Raw genomic sequence first — 16,184 nt, 5'->3', positions numbered from 1 at the left:
GCCTCAGGCATCAGCAGAAAACCCCGAGGCTGTTCGGCTTCAGCCTGTTCCTCCCTATCGGTGATGCTCACATCCATCACCATCCCTGCATCTACCCACCTTCAGCAAGGGCTGCCCCTGGCCTGCCAGTTACGGACTAAACAAAAAGCGCTTGAGTAAATTATACACCTAACTGCCACCCAACCTTCAGGAAAGGTGGCAAGCCGACCCACTCTCCTGAACGGAACAATTTGTGCCTGAAATAAAATAAATCCTCGCTTTCATTGCTGGATTCAGCCTCCGTCCGTTCAGGACTGTACTGATGCCATCGGCTTTGTCGCTTAGAAGGAAACGGATGCATACCCACAGCCTGGTCTCCCATGCGAGACAACCAGCCTGGGTTTCCCAGCAGTCTTCAGTTCAGCCGGACACATTCCCCCGCACCCCTAACACCAAGAATAAGTGAGACAGACATATATAAAATGACACACTTTATTAAAAGTTACATTCAGCAGCAATGGACATATTTACCTAAGTAGATTTTAACTGTCAAGGAGCTTATAATTATAAATCCCTCTAAGGCATTAACAGCCCTTAGATGTTTTAACTTCTTTGCAATCATTTCATATAAATAGGTAAGGTAAATGATGCTTGCCTAAGAAGAGGATACCCCAGCTGCATTAAACAAAGATATACATATATGTATAAAACAATGGGATTTTCTGTTATAATAAACTCATTGATGGGGATATTTCACAATCTTTAAGGCTTGGGCTCTGACCCTGCAGCTATTATTCACGTAAGAAGTCTCCTGTTTAAGTTATCGTGTGTGAGTGTACAGATTGCTCACACAGAGGAGAGCGGCAGGGCAGGGCCTAAGCTTTGGCAGAATCAGCAAAAATGTCAAAACACTCAGTGAAATATATTTACAATCTGTGCAAGTAGCATCAACTACTGTTATTGATTACGGAGGTCCCTCTCGGAAGCTATCAACAGCGGAAAGGCACCGTGGCAAAAGCTAATCGGCATCTGTTACCTCTTAGTTTTTGACAGTTGTAGCTCTCCCTTCTGAAGAGCAGTATTTGGGCTCTTGAGCCTTGGGGACATCCATCATTTGGGGTGCGAGACAGAGAGAGCAACAGCAGCATGCAACTGCAGGCCTGAGCGCGGGGCACAAACGCATCGAGTCTGTTTTTCCAGCTCCGACGGCAGAAACCTCCCTTGATGTGCAATGGTCCATGTGCTTTTTCCGAGTGTAAACAAGAAAAATGTCAACCACCTCCAGTGTTAGCCAACCACCCACCCTCCAATAAATAGCGATCGTTTAATTTATCTTTGTTCCATTAAACCGTGCTTTATGCCTCTAATAAGCATATGCGTGAGGAAGAGGAAATTGCTGTTGAAACAGAAGCTGTGACTAGATGATGAACTGCATAAACTAATTTGAATTAATACAGCTGCAGGATGTGATTCTCTACCGACTTACCGCTGACTTTACATTTGCGTGCAACTCCTTTGGCTTCATGATGCACAACAGGCCTAGTCAGAAAGGCAAATCTGGCTTTTATGTTACACTGGTGGCTGCACGGCGTGTGGCTGATGCAAACTCCCAGAATCAATTCGTGGTAAGTTTCTCAGTGCTGAATGCCAATTGGTACCTGAAGCCCCGTCCTCACTTAAGGAAGGGGTTTTCACCACCACAGTGATGCTGGAGCAGTGGCATCAAGACCTCGTACACAGTAAGACTGTAGGAAAGGCACACTCCAAGCTTTATTCCTAAAATACCTCAGTCGTTCATTGAAGACAACTGCTTTTCTGTATTCTGCTTTGACTAGCAGCTTTCCTACCATCAGCTCTCCGTGCTACAGCCACATCTGCTCTGCTCTCCAAATACCAGACTGTTGTCTGGCCTTTGGAGTGGGAAAGGTTGCTCCAGCCTCGGAAGCAAACACACAGCACTGATGAGCTCAGCCCAGCTCCCGTTGCCTCCATGCGCTCCCTCTGCCTAGGAAGCAGCTGACGTCTGGCTGCAGCAAGGCTGCCAGCCCGACACCAGCAGAGGAGTCGTAGACGATTTAGTCTCCCTCCGCTTGCTTTCACTGGCCTTGCGCCATTCCTGATAACCATCACTCGCTCTTCACCTTAGCACTAGGAAGCACAGCGACGGCTGGATGTGGGAGAATTTATCGCAGGAAAAATAGACCCTAAACCTGGAAATGGCCATCACCTCTCACAACCAGGATGCTCTAAGGACTAAAGGACAGTCAACAGAAAGAGATTTTCTTTCAGTGAAATACACAAATCCCTGCTTTCCACGCAGTATTTCTGAAGGACGCAATTGAAGCCAATGGGAAATGTTTTAATGGTAGAAGAATCAGACCCTAAGGTACATTATTTTTATCTCACTGGCACCAAAAAAAAGAGATGGCTTCCAAGAATAGGTTTGAGTTTGGGATGAATAAAGGGAAATGCCCCTTCCTTCCCTTTACTCTAGGTCTGTTGGTTTGAATTGTGAATTAAATAAAACAACATAATTTCTTCAGGGAGAAACTAGAAATAGCGGAGCCGATAATATTTTCACCTTTGATCAAAATGGTTTTAGTAACAACATGGAAATGCTACAGGGCGAAAATCATTGCAAAAATATTTTGGTTTAAGAAGTGACTCCACATAATGGAGACGCATTTTCAAATGCCCCAAGGACAATTAAGTACCCAAACCCCACCAAACACGAAAGTGAACTGGGACCACAACTCCCATGCGTGCCCCCAAAATCTTCTCGCAAAAGAAAGAACCCTCTTGGGCTACGTGGAAACCCCGTAACTTTTCTTTTGAATAAATACAGAATACAGCAGAAACCCGCAAAGCTGACTTGGCTGCTGCCCTTCGTAGAGCCTAGAGCTGGAAGGAGCTCCTCCGGCTTTGCCCCCGTCCCCCATCAGCCAGACCTGTGGGGAGAGGCCGCTCCTGCAAGCGCCTGAAAGAGGAAGGGTGGGAAAAGGCAGGCTAAGCCCACGAGCTTTAGCTCAGAAGAAAGCTGGCAAAATACGGTGCTTATTTACTCAAGGCAACTCTCGCTGAAGATGAGTTTACGGAAGGTAATGACACCATTACAGCTCCACAGAGAAAGAAATTTCTAAGCTTTTTTAAAAAAGTAAAATCCCATACACGCTTCAAACTACAGGTATAATTTTTTTTTTTCCCCTGAATCCTCCATTGGAACTTGAATTTAAAACACAGTTTAACTCCTCAGTATGTGAAATCTCACGGCCACATTAATCGAGAACATCTGAAGCCAGGAGAAAGAAATCACTTCCAGTTATGTTGTCAGTGTTATGTGCATAACGTTCTCACAGCTGTAGATCCATTGTGCTCCATGTTATAAATAAGAAATTGCATGGTGACAGCTAAAATTCAAAAGCGTTAATGTTTCTCTTTGCAACTCTTTTTCTACTTTGTTCGGTTTTTTTCCCCCTAGTCTTTTGAGGTTTCTCCCCTTTCCCTCCTAGTAGAAGTTTCTTGAAGCAACATTACTGCTTACCCAACTGACATATTTACGGTAATTAAAAAATAGTAAATGCCAAGCAAATAGGACTAATGTCGCTATTTGGCAAATAAGCCAGAAACGACTTCTATTCATTGCGAACCAGGCTGTCGTATTTGCGTTAATAAACATTTCTCCTTCTTCTGCTCATCTTGGTTATCCCAGTGCTTCAGGAAGAAGTCTCAAGGCAGCTCTAAGGACGCGGCCAAATGCTGCCCCCAACCTCTGTCGCACATGGCAGCTACCACCAAAGCCACTGAGTTGCAGAGCGCAAACACAGCTGAGTCGGGTCCCGTGAACGAATACAAACGAGCTCCCTTGTATCTCTCGCATTCTAGGTTGTGGTCCTTTTCAACCATGAAAAACAGCTACAAATTGTTCCCAGAGCTAAACCACTTAACATCTTGGCACTTGGTTGTTTTTAACTTTGCAACAATAGGCACTGTTCACTCCTCTCAATCTCAGCTTTTTATTCTATAATAAAGCAGGAATACTGATGAAAGGCTAGTCACGGCTTCTCCCCGTGGTATCAGGGTGGTGGCATGTGATGATTCACATGGGGTGTGTTTGATCCAAGAAAGCCCAGCCTCTGCTTATTCTTCCTTTGTTCTGTCATCTAAGGTGGAAAGGCAGAGAGAGACAAGTTGAGAATTTTTTTCCTTTCTTTTTTTTTTTTTTCTTTCTTTTTACTATAATTTGGCAGTCACAGAGCAAGATACATATAAGCAAAACAACAGGGAGTGGAATTCTTTTCTTCAGCATTGAAAATTACAAGTAAGAGATGCCTTTGAAGTGGGAGATCTGTTTCCTGCAAAGTATGGACGTTTTATTCTCATTTGTACATTATTCTTATCCAGCGGCAGGTCTTACAGTGTATTATTTGCACTGCTATCGTCTTGTGTAGCCCTGCAGAGGATCAGCATTTGCACTTGGTGCCGTACAATCACAGAATTAACAAGATGGCCCCCTACCCAGAGAGTTTAAATTTAAGCCAGGAGAGAACAGATTCAGTCAGACAGGGATGAAATAATCCCACCAGGTCAGTATGGGTAAGCACAATAAGCAACAGCCTCAGCACATCCAGCCTAAAACTTTTTGAGTTTTTCACAGGGAAAGAGAGTTTTAAGGTGGGTTTTGAAGGGGGATAATTAGATAACCCTGTTGATGCCACTGAAATGCTTCCCATAAAGAAAACGCAAAGATGCTTCTCTGAAACTGTAATGAGCAAACCGGAGGCGACCAGCATCTTTAGTAAAAAAGGAGATGGCCTTTTGATCCCGCAGTGAGAGAAAACACGTAAGGTGGATTCGACAGGAGCAGAGCTTTAAGAGAGGCCAGCAGCTTGTGCTCTGCACAGGAGAGAAGGGGGAGCCGCGGGAGGAGAACAAAGGCAAGGGTGGCACAAACAAAGCAACAGGCTCGGCAAAATGTTTTCGCAACAGCACTGCTGATATTCTTAGTGGGGTAAAAAAGCCAAGTGTCAGATTCAGAAAGCTTTTCTACTGATTCCCATCAGTACACAGCTATTTCTGACGCTATGCCTTTTTCATTGCCAGGTTATGCAGTACCCGCGTATGCAAAGCCCATCGTTGCTTCTGCAGTTTTCCCTCTGTCCTCACACACTCACTAGGAGGATTTCATAACTAATTCCACCTCGGCTTTTCTCCTTACCTGTTCTCTGCTGTTTCTAATAGAGTTCAATTTCATTCCAAACCCGTATCAGTGTATCTACTCAGAAAGCTTACTGGAGGGAAAGCGAAAACCTTTCTAAGACAAAAGTCGCTTTTGTAACGCTGTCCTGACTGTGACCCGATGAAAGCTAGCGCGTTCACCCACACGTGCTCACGTTGCTACCCACTGCAGGGCACTTACCTGTTCCTTGAGCTCAGCAAGCTGACTGGAAAGCTGTTTTACCAGGCTCATGGTCGACTCCAGCCTCTCTTGCAGGTTCCTGATTTCGTTTTGCTCACTGTCACCTTCATTGCTAACCAGGGACATGGCTCTCATCCGAGGGAACCAATCCAAATTCTTCTCCTACATGGGTATTAAAAAAATTAGTAATGTTAGAAGGGGTTTATGCAGTGCTACTAAGCTGAGACTGGAGAATGACAACTCAGAAGGACTTTTACTCAGTGGAAGACACACAGCAGGCGAGCCTATGAACTAGTAAATTCAGAAAGTATTTTACAGAAGCATTTTTATTCTTAGTTCTCCTTATCTACAAGGGAGGCTTCAACTGGAAAATCTTAGTTTCCCCCAGCTGCACCTGTATTGCAGCGTGGGCAGTGCTGGCACATTCACCCACGGCTCTGGCATGCAGAAACACCCGCTGTCGAGCTCTGGGGAGACTTCTCTGGTACACTAGCACAGGAAAGTCCGTGTGCTCCCCGTGCTTTGCTCTTAAGTGTATGCAGGGACACATTTCCCCACTGTCTCTTCAGCTTGGCTGGCCTCCATCTATTTCGGCTGTCCTTGCAGCAATGTCAGCGAGCCAACGTCAGGAAAACAAGACAAGCCAGAGTCCTCTCCGGACTGGCCTGGAGCGTGCCTACTGCAAGAGCAGAGGGACCTTAGATGCTGCTGCCCACAACAGAAGATTCGGGGTCCCGGGAATGGCTTAGGTTTCACCATGCTATTCAGATTGTATACCTTAGGTAAACGCAAGCACAACCCATGGCCGAGGGCTAACCTGCCGAGGACCAAGCACTACATAGAATAGCACTGAATTGGCTGCTTCTCTATTCATGGACTCAGGCTACGAATTTAACCATAACAAACATACTGTAAATAGATGATATGAGTCAGGAAGGTGCTGCATATCAGCATGAGCCTGAACTGTCTCCATGGCTCGGGGGCACGGATATTTGTGTGCAAAGCGTAACAGACGGAGGAGACTGAAGGGTGCAAGCCTAGGAGGAGTGGCAACCATGTGGCAAGCAACCCGGTTTGCCTTAAGGCACGAGACAAAGGAAACAGGTCCTGTAGCTGGCGATGCATTACATTAACGCACCTCTGCCCTCCACCTTGGGGAGGATGTGGTTAGATCATATGCATGGTGTTTTGCAACGGGCCTCTACAGACACGTGCGCTCGATAAGTTTAGAAGAGAAACAGAACGAGTTGAAGTGTGTTTCTTCCAGTCTCCTGCCCTGTGAATGGCACCACAGAAATAGCGCTATACTGAAAAGAAAAGGAAGAAAGAAAAGGAGGTTTTTTTCCAGAAGACTCCTGGCAGGCAACAGCTGTGCTACTTATGTTGTCTGGGCTTGGTATTTGGTAAAATTTTAACTGCATTGAACTTACTGTAGTCTCAGACTTTTCCTCACCATGAAAATAGAAAAGCTAGCGATGATTCTGCAGTATTTACAGCTGGGCAGCCCAGGGCAGCTGTACATGAGCAGGGTCCACGTGGGCTGGCCTGATGATAGAGCTGTGAGCCCAGGGATGCGCCAAGTGAATACAGCTTCATCGTGCTCCCAGAGAGAGTTGCTTTCAGCTATGTAGTGCTCTGCCCTGATCACCAAACCCTCCCCTCCTACAACAACGTGGTTTAGAAACAACCAACCTAACCCTCGGTAAGCATCCAAGCACTTACAGTATTCATGTTTTCCCACTATTTGTGTTAGCCCAGTCCCCTCTGTTACCCTGGATATGACTAAATGCAAAGCCGTAAGAATTCTGGCTTGTTTTCTTCTCTTTAACTCAAAACTTCTAATGAGTTTTTGTCAGACTGTGCAACCTCTGGTCCTGTCGCTAAACCGACAAAATGTTCAGGGAATAAGACCATGCCCCTCCATTGCGTTTTGCAGCCAGGGCTCAGTCAGCCGTGTGCGCTGGTGGAATGAGGCCTTTTTCCTTGCTGCCCACTTTTTGAGCCTCGTGATCTCATTATGACAATTTACTGTGGTTACGCATGATGCCATTTTCAATGGGTCATAACTCATTCAAATCAAAACCTGTTTTCACCAGCTCCGCTGGTGAGCTCAAAAGGAGCGCATGTGACCCTCCCTGCTGGATATCCCCAGCAGACACACGGAGCCGTAGATTCCTATTTCTGCTGCATGCGTTTCTGCTTACAAGACCAGCATTCATTTTCCACAAGTATGCTCTGATATTTATTTTAAATTTATTTTGGCTAGGATGTAGCAGAGCATTCATCACGTGCCCAGCATTAAGCACAGGTGTACTCATTTATACTAAGCTTAGTTTGTGCACAGCGCCTTTCTGGATCAATGCCTTTTTTTTTTTTTTTTTTTTTTTTTTCAAAATGTTTGCCAGCAAATTTGTCTGCCACGACAGGCACAGAAAGTTAATTCAAAGGAGCTACAGCGAACAGAGCTGCACTTGTATCTGAATGTTTCCTGGAAAGCTCTGGTATCTGCACCCATTACAGCTTCTCTTGCATGAAGCACCTGAAGATACCAAATGCAAGGCCCCACGGCCATAGGAGCCAGCTTTGGGGCCAGGAGCCCTTTTTGGCAAGGCTCACCACAACGCCAAAGTTTCTAAAGCCAAGCTGCAAAGGGAGAGCAATCTGAGACTCCATCGTTGTGGTTCTTGTGTTTGCTGAGTACTGCTGCCAGGATTGTGCAATGCACTTTGCTAGCTTTGTTTTCCATCTGCCACTCCCTCGCTCCTCCAGGACGCAAGGCTGAGACTGCCGACTGCCTTGGAAAGATTTTTGCGGACTGACCCTCCACTGCACTGCAGCGTCCAGAGGAATGCCACACAAATCCACGCAGGTGCCAGACATCCCAGTTCAGTGGGCTTGCCTTTCTTGAGGCTCCCACTGCCACCTGCTTCCCTCCTTCTCGGCACAACACTATACTTCCTGGGAAGAGGGATGACCAGGAGCAGGTGAAGACAGGGACAGAGCACACAGCACCTTGCCCGCTGCCACACAACCCTGTTGTGCTGCTCTGAACCACATGTCAGATCACCTGGGCCACCGCGAGCCCCAGAGTCACAGGAGCTCAATGACAGACTCCACTCATTTGCGTGTGCCCAGCTCTGCCTTCCCAGCAATGCTGTGACAATCTCTCCCAAGAAAGAAACCCAGCTGTGGTTTAGTAACAGACCAAGAAGATCTGGGCATTTTTTTTGCCAAAATGTTGCACAGGATCAAGCAAGGACTTGATCCAAGTTCTAAGAGAAGCTGATGGGTTTGCACGGACCGGAGACCTCAGGAAAAGATGCTACCGACTTCTACAGCTTTTCCTGGCAGCAGAGAGGCAACAGGTGAAACAGCTGGCCACAGGTCTCTCACTTGCTAGTCCCAAGTGCTGTGTTGGATGCAGGCAGGACTTTGCTTCTTGGTTCTCAACTGCATATGCATCTACTGGAATCCAGTCCAGCTGTGTATCTTTGTCATGCAAAGAATCAGAAAGATTCAAAATTCAATAGGTCAGTAGGAAACACGTTCTAACCTGCCAACCTGTCTTTAGGTTAAAAATACTTACCTAGCTTTCACCGATAGTTCCACTACAGTGCACGCACTAGGTATATTCCCTTGCTGAACTGCATGCTTTTGCTGGTCCATATTATCTTATTTTTTCATTGCATTATGAACGGCAGAAATTTTTAAAGGGGCAGCATGAAAATTAGCTCTGGCGCAAAGCCTTATTTGCTAAGTCTATACCACTAACAAACAGCAATTGCTGCTGGGGACAAAACACTTTTGATCACAAACCTGCCAGGATCCAGAAGGCAAATAGGGCAAGGCTCCTCTGCCGAAAATTTTAGTGATCTGTAAGCGTTCATGGAGGGACAAGCACTGCGTGACTGCTCAGCTATGGGAAAGCTATTTTCACTTCAAGGTAATTGCTTGTCAATTAACTGGAGGTAGTTTACATGTTTGTACAACCCCAAACATTTGTTCTGGGACTTAAATGTTTATGGGCTCGGTCCAGGGTTCACCTTGACCAATAAACACATGTTAAAGCTGTAACATGCCTCCTCTATGCCGCAGGTGCACTCCTGCTTCACCTTATTTGACTGGTCCGGGGATGGGATTTTGCGGGGTGTTGTCTGTCCCGCCTTAGCTATTATTCTTAGAAATCCAACCATTTTGCCCAGGGTAGCATTCACTCAGACATTCTGAACCCTCTCTGGAACCGAGCGGCAATTTGGAGGAGGGAGGTAAGCTGCCGGCAGGGAGTAGGGCAAACCTCTGCAAAACTGGCAGAGGACTCAATCGACAGCCACCAGGTTAGTGTGAGGTGACATAACTCAAGCATAAATTAGCTCACGGAGGGTGAGGCAGGTGGATGGGATGCTTTAAAACTCAGTAGCTGCCTGGACGCAGAATTAATTGTTGAAATGTACCGAAATCTTTCTAAACCACCGGGGCTGAACGCTTTATATTGTTACTGTTATTTCATTCTTGCACAGGATAGTAGATATTTGCGGCCCAACCGCAGCAGCCCACCTACGGAACACAGCATCTTCCTGCTCCACGCTCCCTCCGCCAGCATAACGTTTGCCTTGCAGAATTCATATTTAAGCATACATCTGTGTCCAGGGCAGAGAGTCAGCCAGACAGGAAGGCTGCAGGGACAGAAAGGAACCGCAGCCTCCTCGCCGTCAGTTCAGCTGGGGGGAAAGAAAAAAAAAAAAAAAAAAAAAAGGGGAAAAAAAGCAGGTGGGGCTAGCCAAAAGGCTGCCGGCCAAAGAGACTGCACACGAGCAGAGCAGACATTTCATGTGGTGATCCAGCATGCGCGCTCCCTCCGTCCCCCCCCTTCGGCTGGCAGGAATCCAGCGGGAATCACAGCTCACCCAGGGCGAACACCTCTCTCTGCAAGGTACTCTGGGGACACGTAGCTGTGAGGTGCCGCTGGCGAGGGCACGTGCCTGAGAAATCACAGGGCTTAAAAGGATTTGCTACTCGTGTTTTCTGAGAAACCTCGAACCCTTCTTCTCAAGAGAGGCATGCTCAAAGCAAAAGTCTGTGTTTGCCTCCTGGAGTTTTCTATGCAACTTTCTCCTTCCCTTCTGTGGGCTTTCCAGAGGAGGGCAGAGCAACGGGGTAAGTCCTCCCTTCAGTAAAACATTGGCATTTTTCTGCCTTTGCTAGCTCTGGTTGAGCATGGATGGAGAAAAGACTGAAGAAATTTGTTTAGAGTTTCTACGCTTTGCACAAAGTCTCTCTCGAGCCATCCCTGTCCTGTTGGCACAGCCGACTGGCTTCAATCGAGCTCTCACGCTGAGCTGACTCCATGCCTCTGGAGTAATTGGCAGAGGGACGTTTCTTTAGGAGGTGATGGTTTCACAGGCTAGCCGTGAGATGGATCAGCTGCAACCAGCAGGAAAGACTGGGCTGAGCCTTTAAAAAATAGATTACTAGATAACAATGAGAGAAAATAGGTCAAAGACTAGGACAAGGGGGATGAAGTAGAGGAGTGAAGGCAGCCTTATGCATGCTTTCTGCTGGTGCCACTGCCATGGCCTCAGAGTGCCACGCCACCATCAGCTGTACCAGACTTTAATTTCTCCAGCAGACTCTAATCCGGCGACTCTTAGCCCCTTCTGCCCCGTGACCCCGTGTTGCAACATGAAAACAAGCCATTTCAGGACTTCCCTCCTATCTATTCAGAAAGAAAAGCGGCCGATGACTGTTCATGACTCCTCCTGGGTTGTGACCTCTCCAGCTGCACGCACCAGAACAGGAGACAGGCCTCCTTCCCGCCCAGCCCACCGTTCCCCCGTCTGGCACAGACCATTCACTCCTCGGTGACTCAGTGAGGTGAGTGAGACGGCCATCAGGAGGGTTATTTGTTGCCTAATAAGGCTGAGAAAACAAGTATGCTTAAAGCCCTCTGAGCTCCTCAGCTAGACAGTCACTAAAGCACGCAGAACAGGAGCATGGACATTGCCATGAAGGTTTGCTGCCTCAGTGGGCTGCACTGGGCAGTTCGTGGTATCCCACCCTGCAACACACGTTCACAGAATCACAGAATGCTTAGAGTTGGAAGGGACCTTAAAGATCATCAATCCCCCTGCTCTGGGCAGGGACACCTCCCACTAGACCAGGCTGCTCAAAGCCCCATCCAGCCTGGCCTTGAACACTTCCAGGGATGGGGCATCCAAACTTCCTCTGTGACTCAGTTGCACCCTAGGACCCGTGCCTCAGCATGAAGGCAAACAAACCATCAGCATTGCTGCTCTTCGGCAGGCAGCTTGTGTCCTTCCAGGCACAAGAACCAACAGGCTGTTCAATCCCCTTTTTTGAGCTGGCACCTTGAAAAAATACTTCAGCGACGGGTACAAAGAGATTTATTTACTGAGAAATTATTCTGTATGTCTGAAACGTAAATAAGTCCATCCATTCCCTTCCCAGATCTGTTGCCTGTATAAGCAGAGAGCAATCAGTCCAAACGACCTCTTGAAAGCTATTATTTTTCTGCCTAAGGACAGAGTCCTAAAAGTCTGTAGTTATGTAGCTCCTATAGCCACCTTAAAAAGGAATTTTTAAGATTTAAACTATCTTGTGCTTTAGATGACACAGGGCAATAACCACTTTGTGATTTAATCACAGACAATAATAATTTGGTTCAGTGCATGATTCAGCTAATCCACAATTTGATAAACGTTCATCCTAAACTACAAACCCAAATAGCTTTCTGCAAATCCTGTTTGACACTTTAATGTTAAGACTGTATTTGATAAGCAATCTGTGCTGTACAAGAATATAGGGAGGGAAATTAGGAATTGTTATGCATCTATATGCATCCACAACAGTAATTCAAGGAAAATAAAAACAAACCTTGGCAATTACAGATAAAGCTTTATGCAAGAAGAAAACTCACAGGTCTGGCTGGGTCTGTACTGGATTGATACCTGCTACAGCTTCCACAGCTCATGGAAAAATCTCCTTCCCCCTGAAAGAAGGTTGGAACCATAACACAGACCCACCATCTGCTTTAGTAGCGTCACTGATGCATTTACTTTCATTTTAACTTGGCTGAACGTTTTTGAGGTCTGCAACAGAATCTATCACCATCATACTGAACAATTGTGAGTTCTTCAAGACCGATATCCAGGCCAGTCAGTTACAAATGTTTCAGTATCAGCCTTTCTGCTTGCGATATCCCTGCAAAAATTATGGCAAGGAACGACAACAAACCTCAAATTGCGAAGATGTTTCTCTATGGCAGTTTCGATACTCGGCCCGAAACTCTGCTTTTCCAAGAACAAACGCCCCAAAATTTCTGCTTCTCAAACACACCTAAAGGACTTGGCATTTACCTCCAAGCGATAGAAATGATAGTGAAAATCATCTTTTACTGTCAAGACCCTAAGTTTGAATGCGATCTCTCGCTATTGTTGCGGGCAAAACCATATGCAAATGCTAAGCACATGAGTCAGCAGCGCGCCCTCACAGTGAAGAAGTCCAACCATGACCCGGGCTGCATCAGCAAGAGCGCAGCTGACACACTGAGGGAAGCGATCCCGCTTCAGCCCGGAGCGACTTCACCCCTGAAGGTGGAATGCAGAAACCAAACTAAGCAGCTTTGTCACCATCGCACTGAGACTGCACCTTCCAACCGCCCCGCAGGTGGGAACCCGGGGGACCCGCAGGCGCGCACGGACAGCAGCTGGCCGGGGACTCGCCAGAGCTGCATGGCCCAACTTTTGTGTGCTTGGAGGGCCTAAGCTTGCGTCCCACCCCAGCACTACTCTCCTTGAAGCCACATTTGCTTCTCGTGCCTTCTCTGCACTGCGGCACATGTTCACTTCTCAACTGTTGGATTTCTTCTGCTGTTTCAATCGCTCTCTGCCACCTTATCTCTATCATAGCCCTGAGAATTGATACTGTCCTCTGCAAATCTCCAAGAATCCCAACGCTACCATTTGAAGCTAGGATTCGGTGCTTAATATTCGTGCCCTTAAAATAGATATAATTATAGATCTGTGCAAAACACAAGTTTATTTTTCCACATTGCTATGTTTTCATGTTGTTAGTGGTTACGGGACATGCTTTAGGAAAAACGCTTCAGATTATTCATTTAAAATAATTAAATTATTTCTGATATAGTCCCTGGATCTTGTGCATAACGAAACAACATCTGGTACAGAGATTAGAAAATAAATGTTCTTGGCTTATTTTTTTTTCTTTTGTTAAACAGATGTTGTTGATACAAAACACAGAACTGTAAATCATAGCCTGTATGTGGACACAGACTGTCACTACTGAGCAGAAATTTACTGTGGCTAGATAGAGATTTGAAACAGCAATGAATCACTGGCTTACTAACTTTATTCACGTGGGTATGGTTTCAATATTCTGACATTAAGTGCACATGTCCTTAAAAAAAAGAACCTTTTAATGGCAGCATGGGAGGCTCTGGTTTAGTTCCAGCTGTCTCGGTGGGGGAAGCACAACGTAATGCAATGGCAGCCTCTGCGCAGAGGCACCTGGCAGTTCTCCGTCTCCTCCTTCGCAGCTCATTGCGGTGCTGCTATTGAATCCCACAGCCTTGGCTCCCCCGGTGCCGACAGCAGCCCCTCTTAGCGACACATAGGGCACCCGTGTCACAGGAGAGGGGGCTGAACTGCTCGTCCAGCCCCACCACCGCCACCAAAAGGCCTGCAGCTCTAACTTCTTTCTCCCTCTCCTTCCCTCACTGCCCCCAGCATCATTTCAGCAAATCCACCATTCGTTTGTCGGACTGGCTCGTGCCTAGCTGAATAGTAATGGTATTTCTGCTTCCCATTGACTGCATTTAGAGTGAACAGAATTACGATGCTTCTCCAGCCCCTCACCATTCCTATCAAACTGCTTGCACTAACACGCTGAAGCCCCCCTTCTTCTTTTAATATTGATTTTCTTCTGAAAAACATTCTAGCAGGCACACTCCAGATACTGAACTCGACAAAAGCCAACAGCACTAAACCCGCTGCAAGGTAAACATACCCCACAGTATCATGCCACTGCTGGGGACAGAGCTGTTGTCTGCTCCTTAGAAACATACTTACCATGCAGCTGATAAGGACACCACAAATTCTGACCCATTTTTGTCAATTTAAGTGCGGGTTCAATCCAGTGGATCAGGGTCTAACTCCATGGTTAAACTCCAAACCTCGTATCTTTTGTAGCACAGGATTCAGACGCGTAGTTGAAATTTATGGGTTTTTTCTCACATTTACCTTTCTTTCTCTGGTGCTGTCACCTTGTATTTTGCAAGTACTGTCCATTTCCTAGCATTAGCTTCAATTTGGTGTAACAGAATCTTTGGGAAATACAAAGACTCAGCTGGAGACTCGTTTTTCAGAGGCTCAGGACTTGACCTTGTTCTCAGCTTTACACGGGCAAAAAGTGGCTGATTGCAGTGCGATTGTTCTGGTTTAGGATACTGCCAGAGTCGAGGCATTTTGAATCCTGATTTGAACGTTCCTGCTTTGGGCCCATTTTCACTCTGATGTATTTTGCACATGGTGCCGTATGACAGGACAATTTAAGGAACAACATTTCCTTTTAAAATTAATAAGAATAACCTATCGCCAATGGGCTACGCAGAACTGTTTTTTTAAGCAACGATGCGATCACGCATATACCATACCCATGCCTAAATGCACGTACTCGAGTATCGGTCAGAGAAGAGGAAAAAGATCTAGGTTTCTCTTTGAAGCGTCTCTTGAGAAAACACCAGCAAGCAATGGCCAGCTTTCACTCTTAGGGGTCCGAATGCTACCAACCTGCTCTCGAATAGCTTGCTCTGTTCAAATGCTTGCCCATGGGTTTTGTACATTCCTCTGCACAGCGAGCACAGCTCCTTGCCTGTGTTGACACGATAGCCAAGGAGAGGGCCCTTAGCAGGTCTGGCCGCGGCTGCGTGAGAGGCAGATCCCACAAGGTGCCACCTGCCTACTGGGAAGCACAGCACACTTGTATTCCCGTTGGGAAATAGGCAGAAACCAGCAAAACCGTGCCCTCTGTGTGAAACGTCTATTCGTTCAGGTTTGTGTCTACTGTGCACGGTTTTCAGAGGCTGCAAGCATAAATCGATGAAAGAAAAAACCACCACGGTACTTTGTGAACCTTTATCTGCCTATACTACATTTTGATTTAGTACTCTCGCTCGTATTGCTAGGAAAATATTGAAATGGATCCTCTATACAGATCTGCTTTTTCTTTTTCTTCATTTTTTCAGCCCAGCGTTTAAATATGGTTTGCTCTGTTCAATTAAAATGCATTTTCTCTTGAGAACAAGCAGATGATCGGTTTCAAAAACCCGGAGTTACAATTCTCCTTCAGCAGCACCCAGCAAAATGAAAAACAGAGACAAAACATTTTAATCACATGTGTATAAAATACACAGGGTTCATTAAATATGATTTAAAGTTGCCTGTTTGTTTTGGAGACTCTTTAAAGCTCCGACTACCCCAAACTCACAGAAGTGTAATGTGATTCCTGATCTATTGAATTTCGTAGGATGGCTGTAGTGGGTTCCATTATATATAAATTGGATGCAGCCAATTTACAATCTCCGATATATACTTTTATCTCAAAATGCCCTGTGAGGCAATTGTGTAAAGTACTTTATCAGGGATTGTTGTTGGTAATATTGCAAGATTTCATGATGTAAAAAATACATCAATGTCATTTAAATTGAACAAAATGGTTCCCATTTTTTTTTCCCGTAGAGCATTTTTAACCATCT

At 46.1% G+C, this 16,184-nt stretch overlaps 1 protein-coding gene and 1 long non-coding RNA gene across 2 annotated transcripts in view; one reads left to right on the top strand and one right to left on the bottom strand.

Annotated features, from left to right (window-relative positions):
* Positions 1 to 463: 463 nt before the first annotated feature.
* Positions 464 to 16,184, bottom strand: part of ITPR2 (inositol 1,4,5-trisphosphate receptor type 2) — a 263,492-nt gene continuing 247,771 nt past the window's right edge. The window contains exons 56-57 of the mRNA XM_054188393.1: positions 5,396 to 5,557; positions 464 to 4,139 (exon numbers count right to left, since the gene is read on the bottom strand). Coding sequence (XP_054044368.1) covers positions 4,053 to 4,139; positions 5,396 to 5,557 — 249 coding nt within the window. The 3' untranslated portion in view covers positions 464 to 4,052. The remainder of the gene's footprint in view (positions 4,140 to 5,395; positions 5,558 to 16,184) is intronic.
* LOC128904285 (uncharacterized) lies at positions 10,462 to 13,311 on the top strand. The gene is made up of 3 exons (XR_008464460.1): positions 10,462 to 10,549; positions 11,117 to 11,266; positions 12,301 to 13,311. It is a non-coding gene; the product is annotated as an uncharacterized LOC128904285 (long non-coding RNA).

The sequence above is a fragment of the Rissa tridactyla genome, chromosome 1 (genome assembly GCF_028500815.1).
Source record: "Rissa tridactyla isolate bRisTri1 chromosome 1, bRisTri1.patW.cur.20221130, whole genome shotgun sequence".
In the NCBI taxonomy this organism is placed as follows: domain Eukaryota; kingdom Metazoa; phylum Chordata; class Aves; order Charadriiformes; family Laridae; genus Rissa; species Rissa tridactyla.
This window is presented reverse-complemented; position numbering and strand designations above follow the sequence as displayed.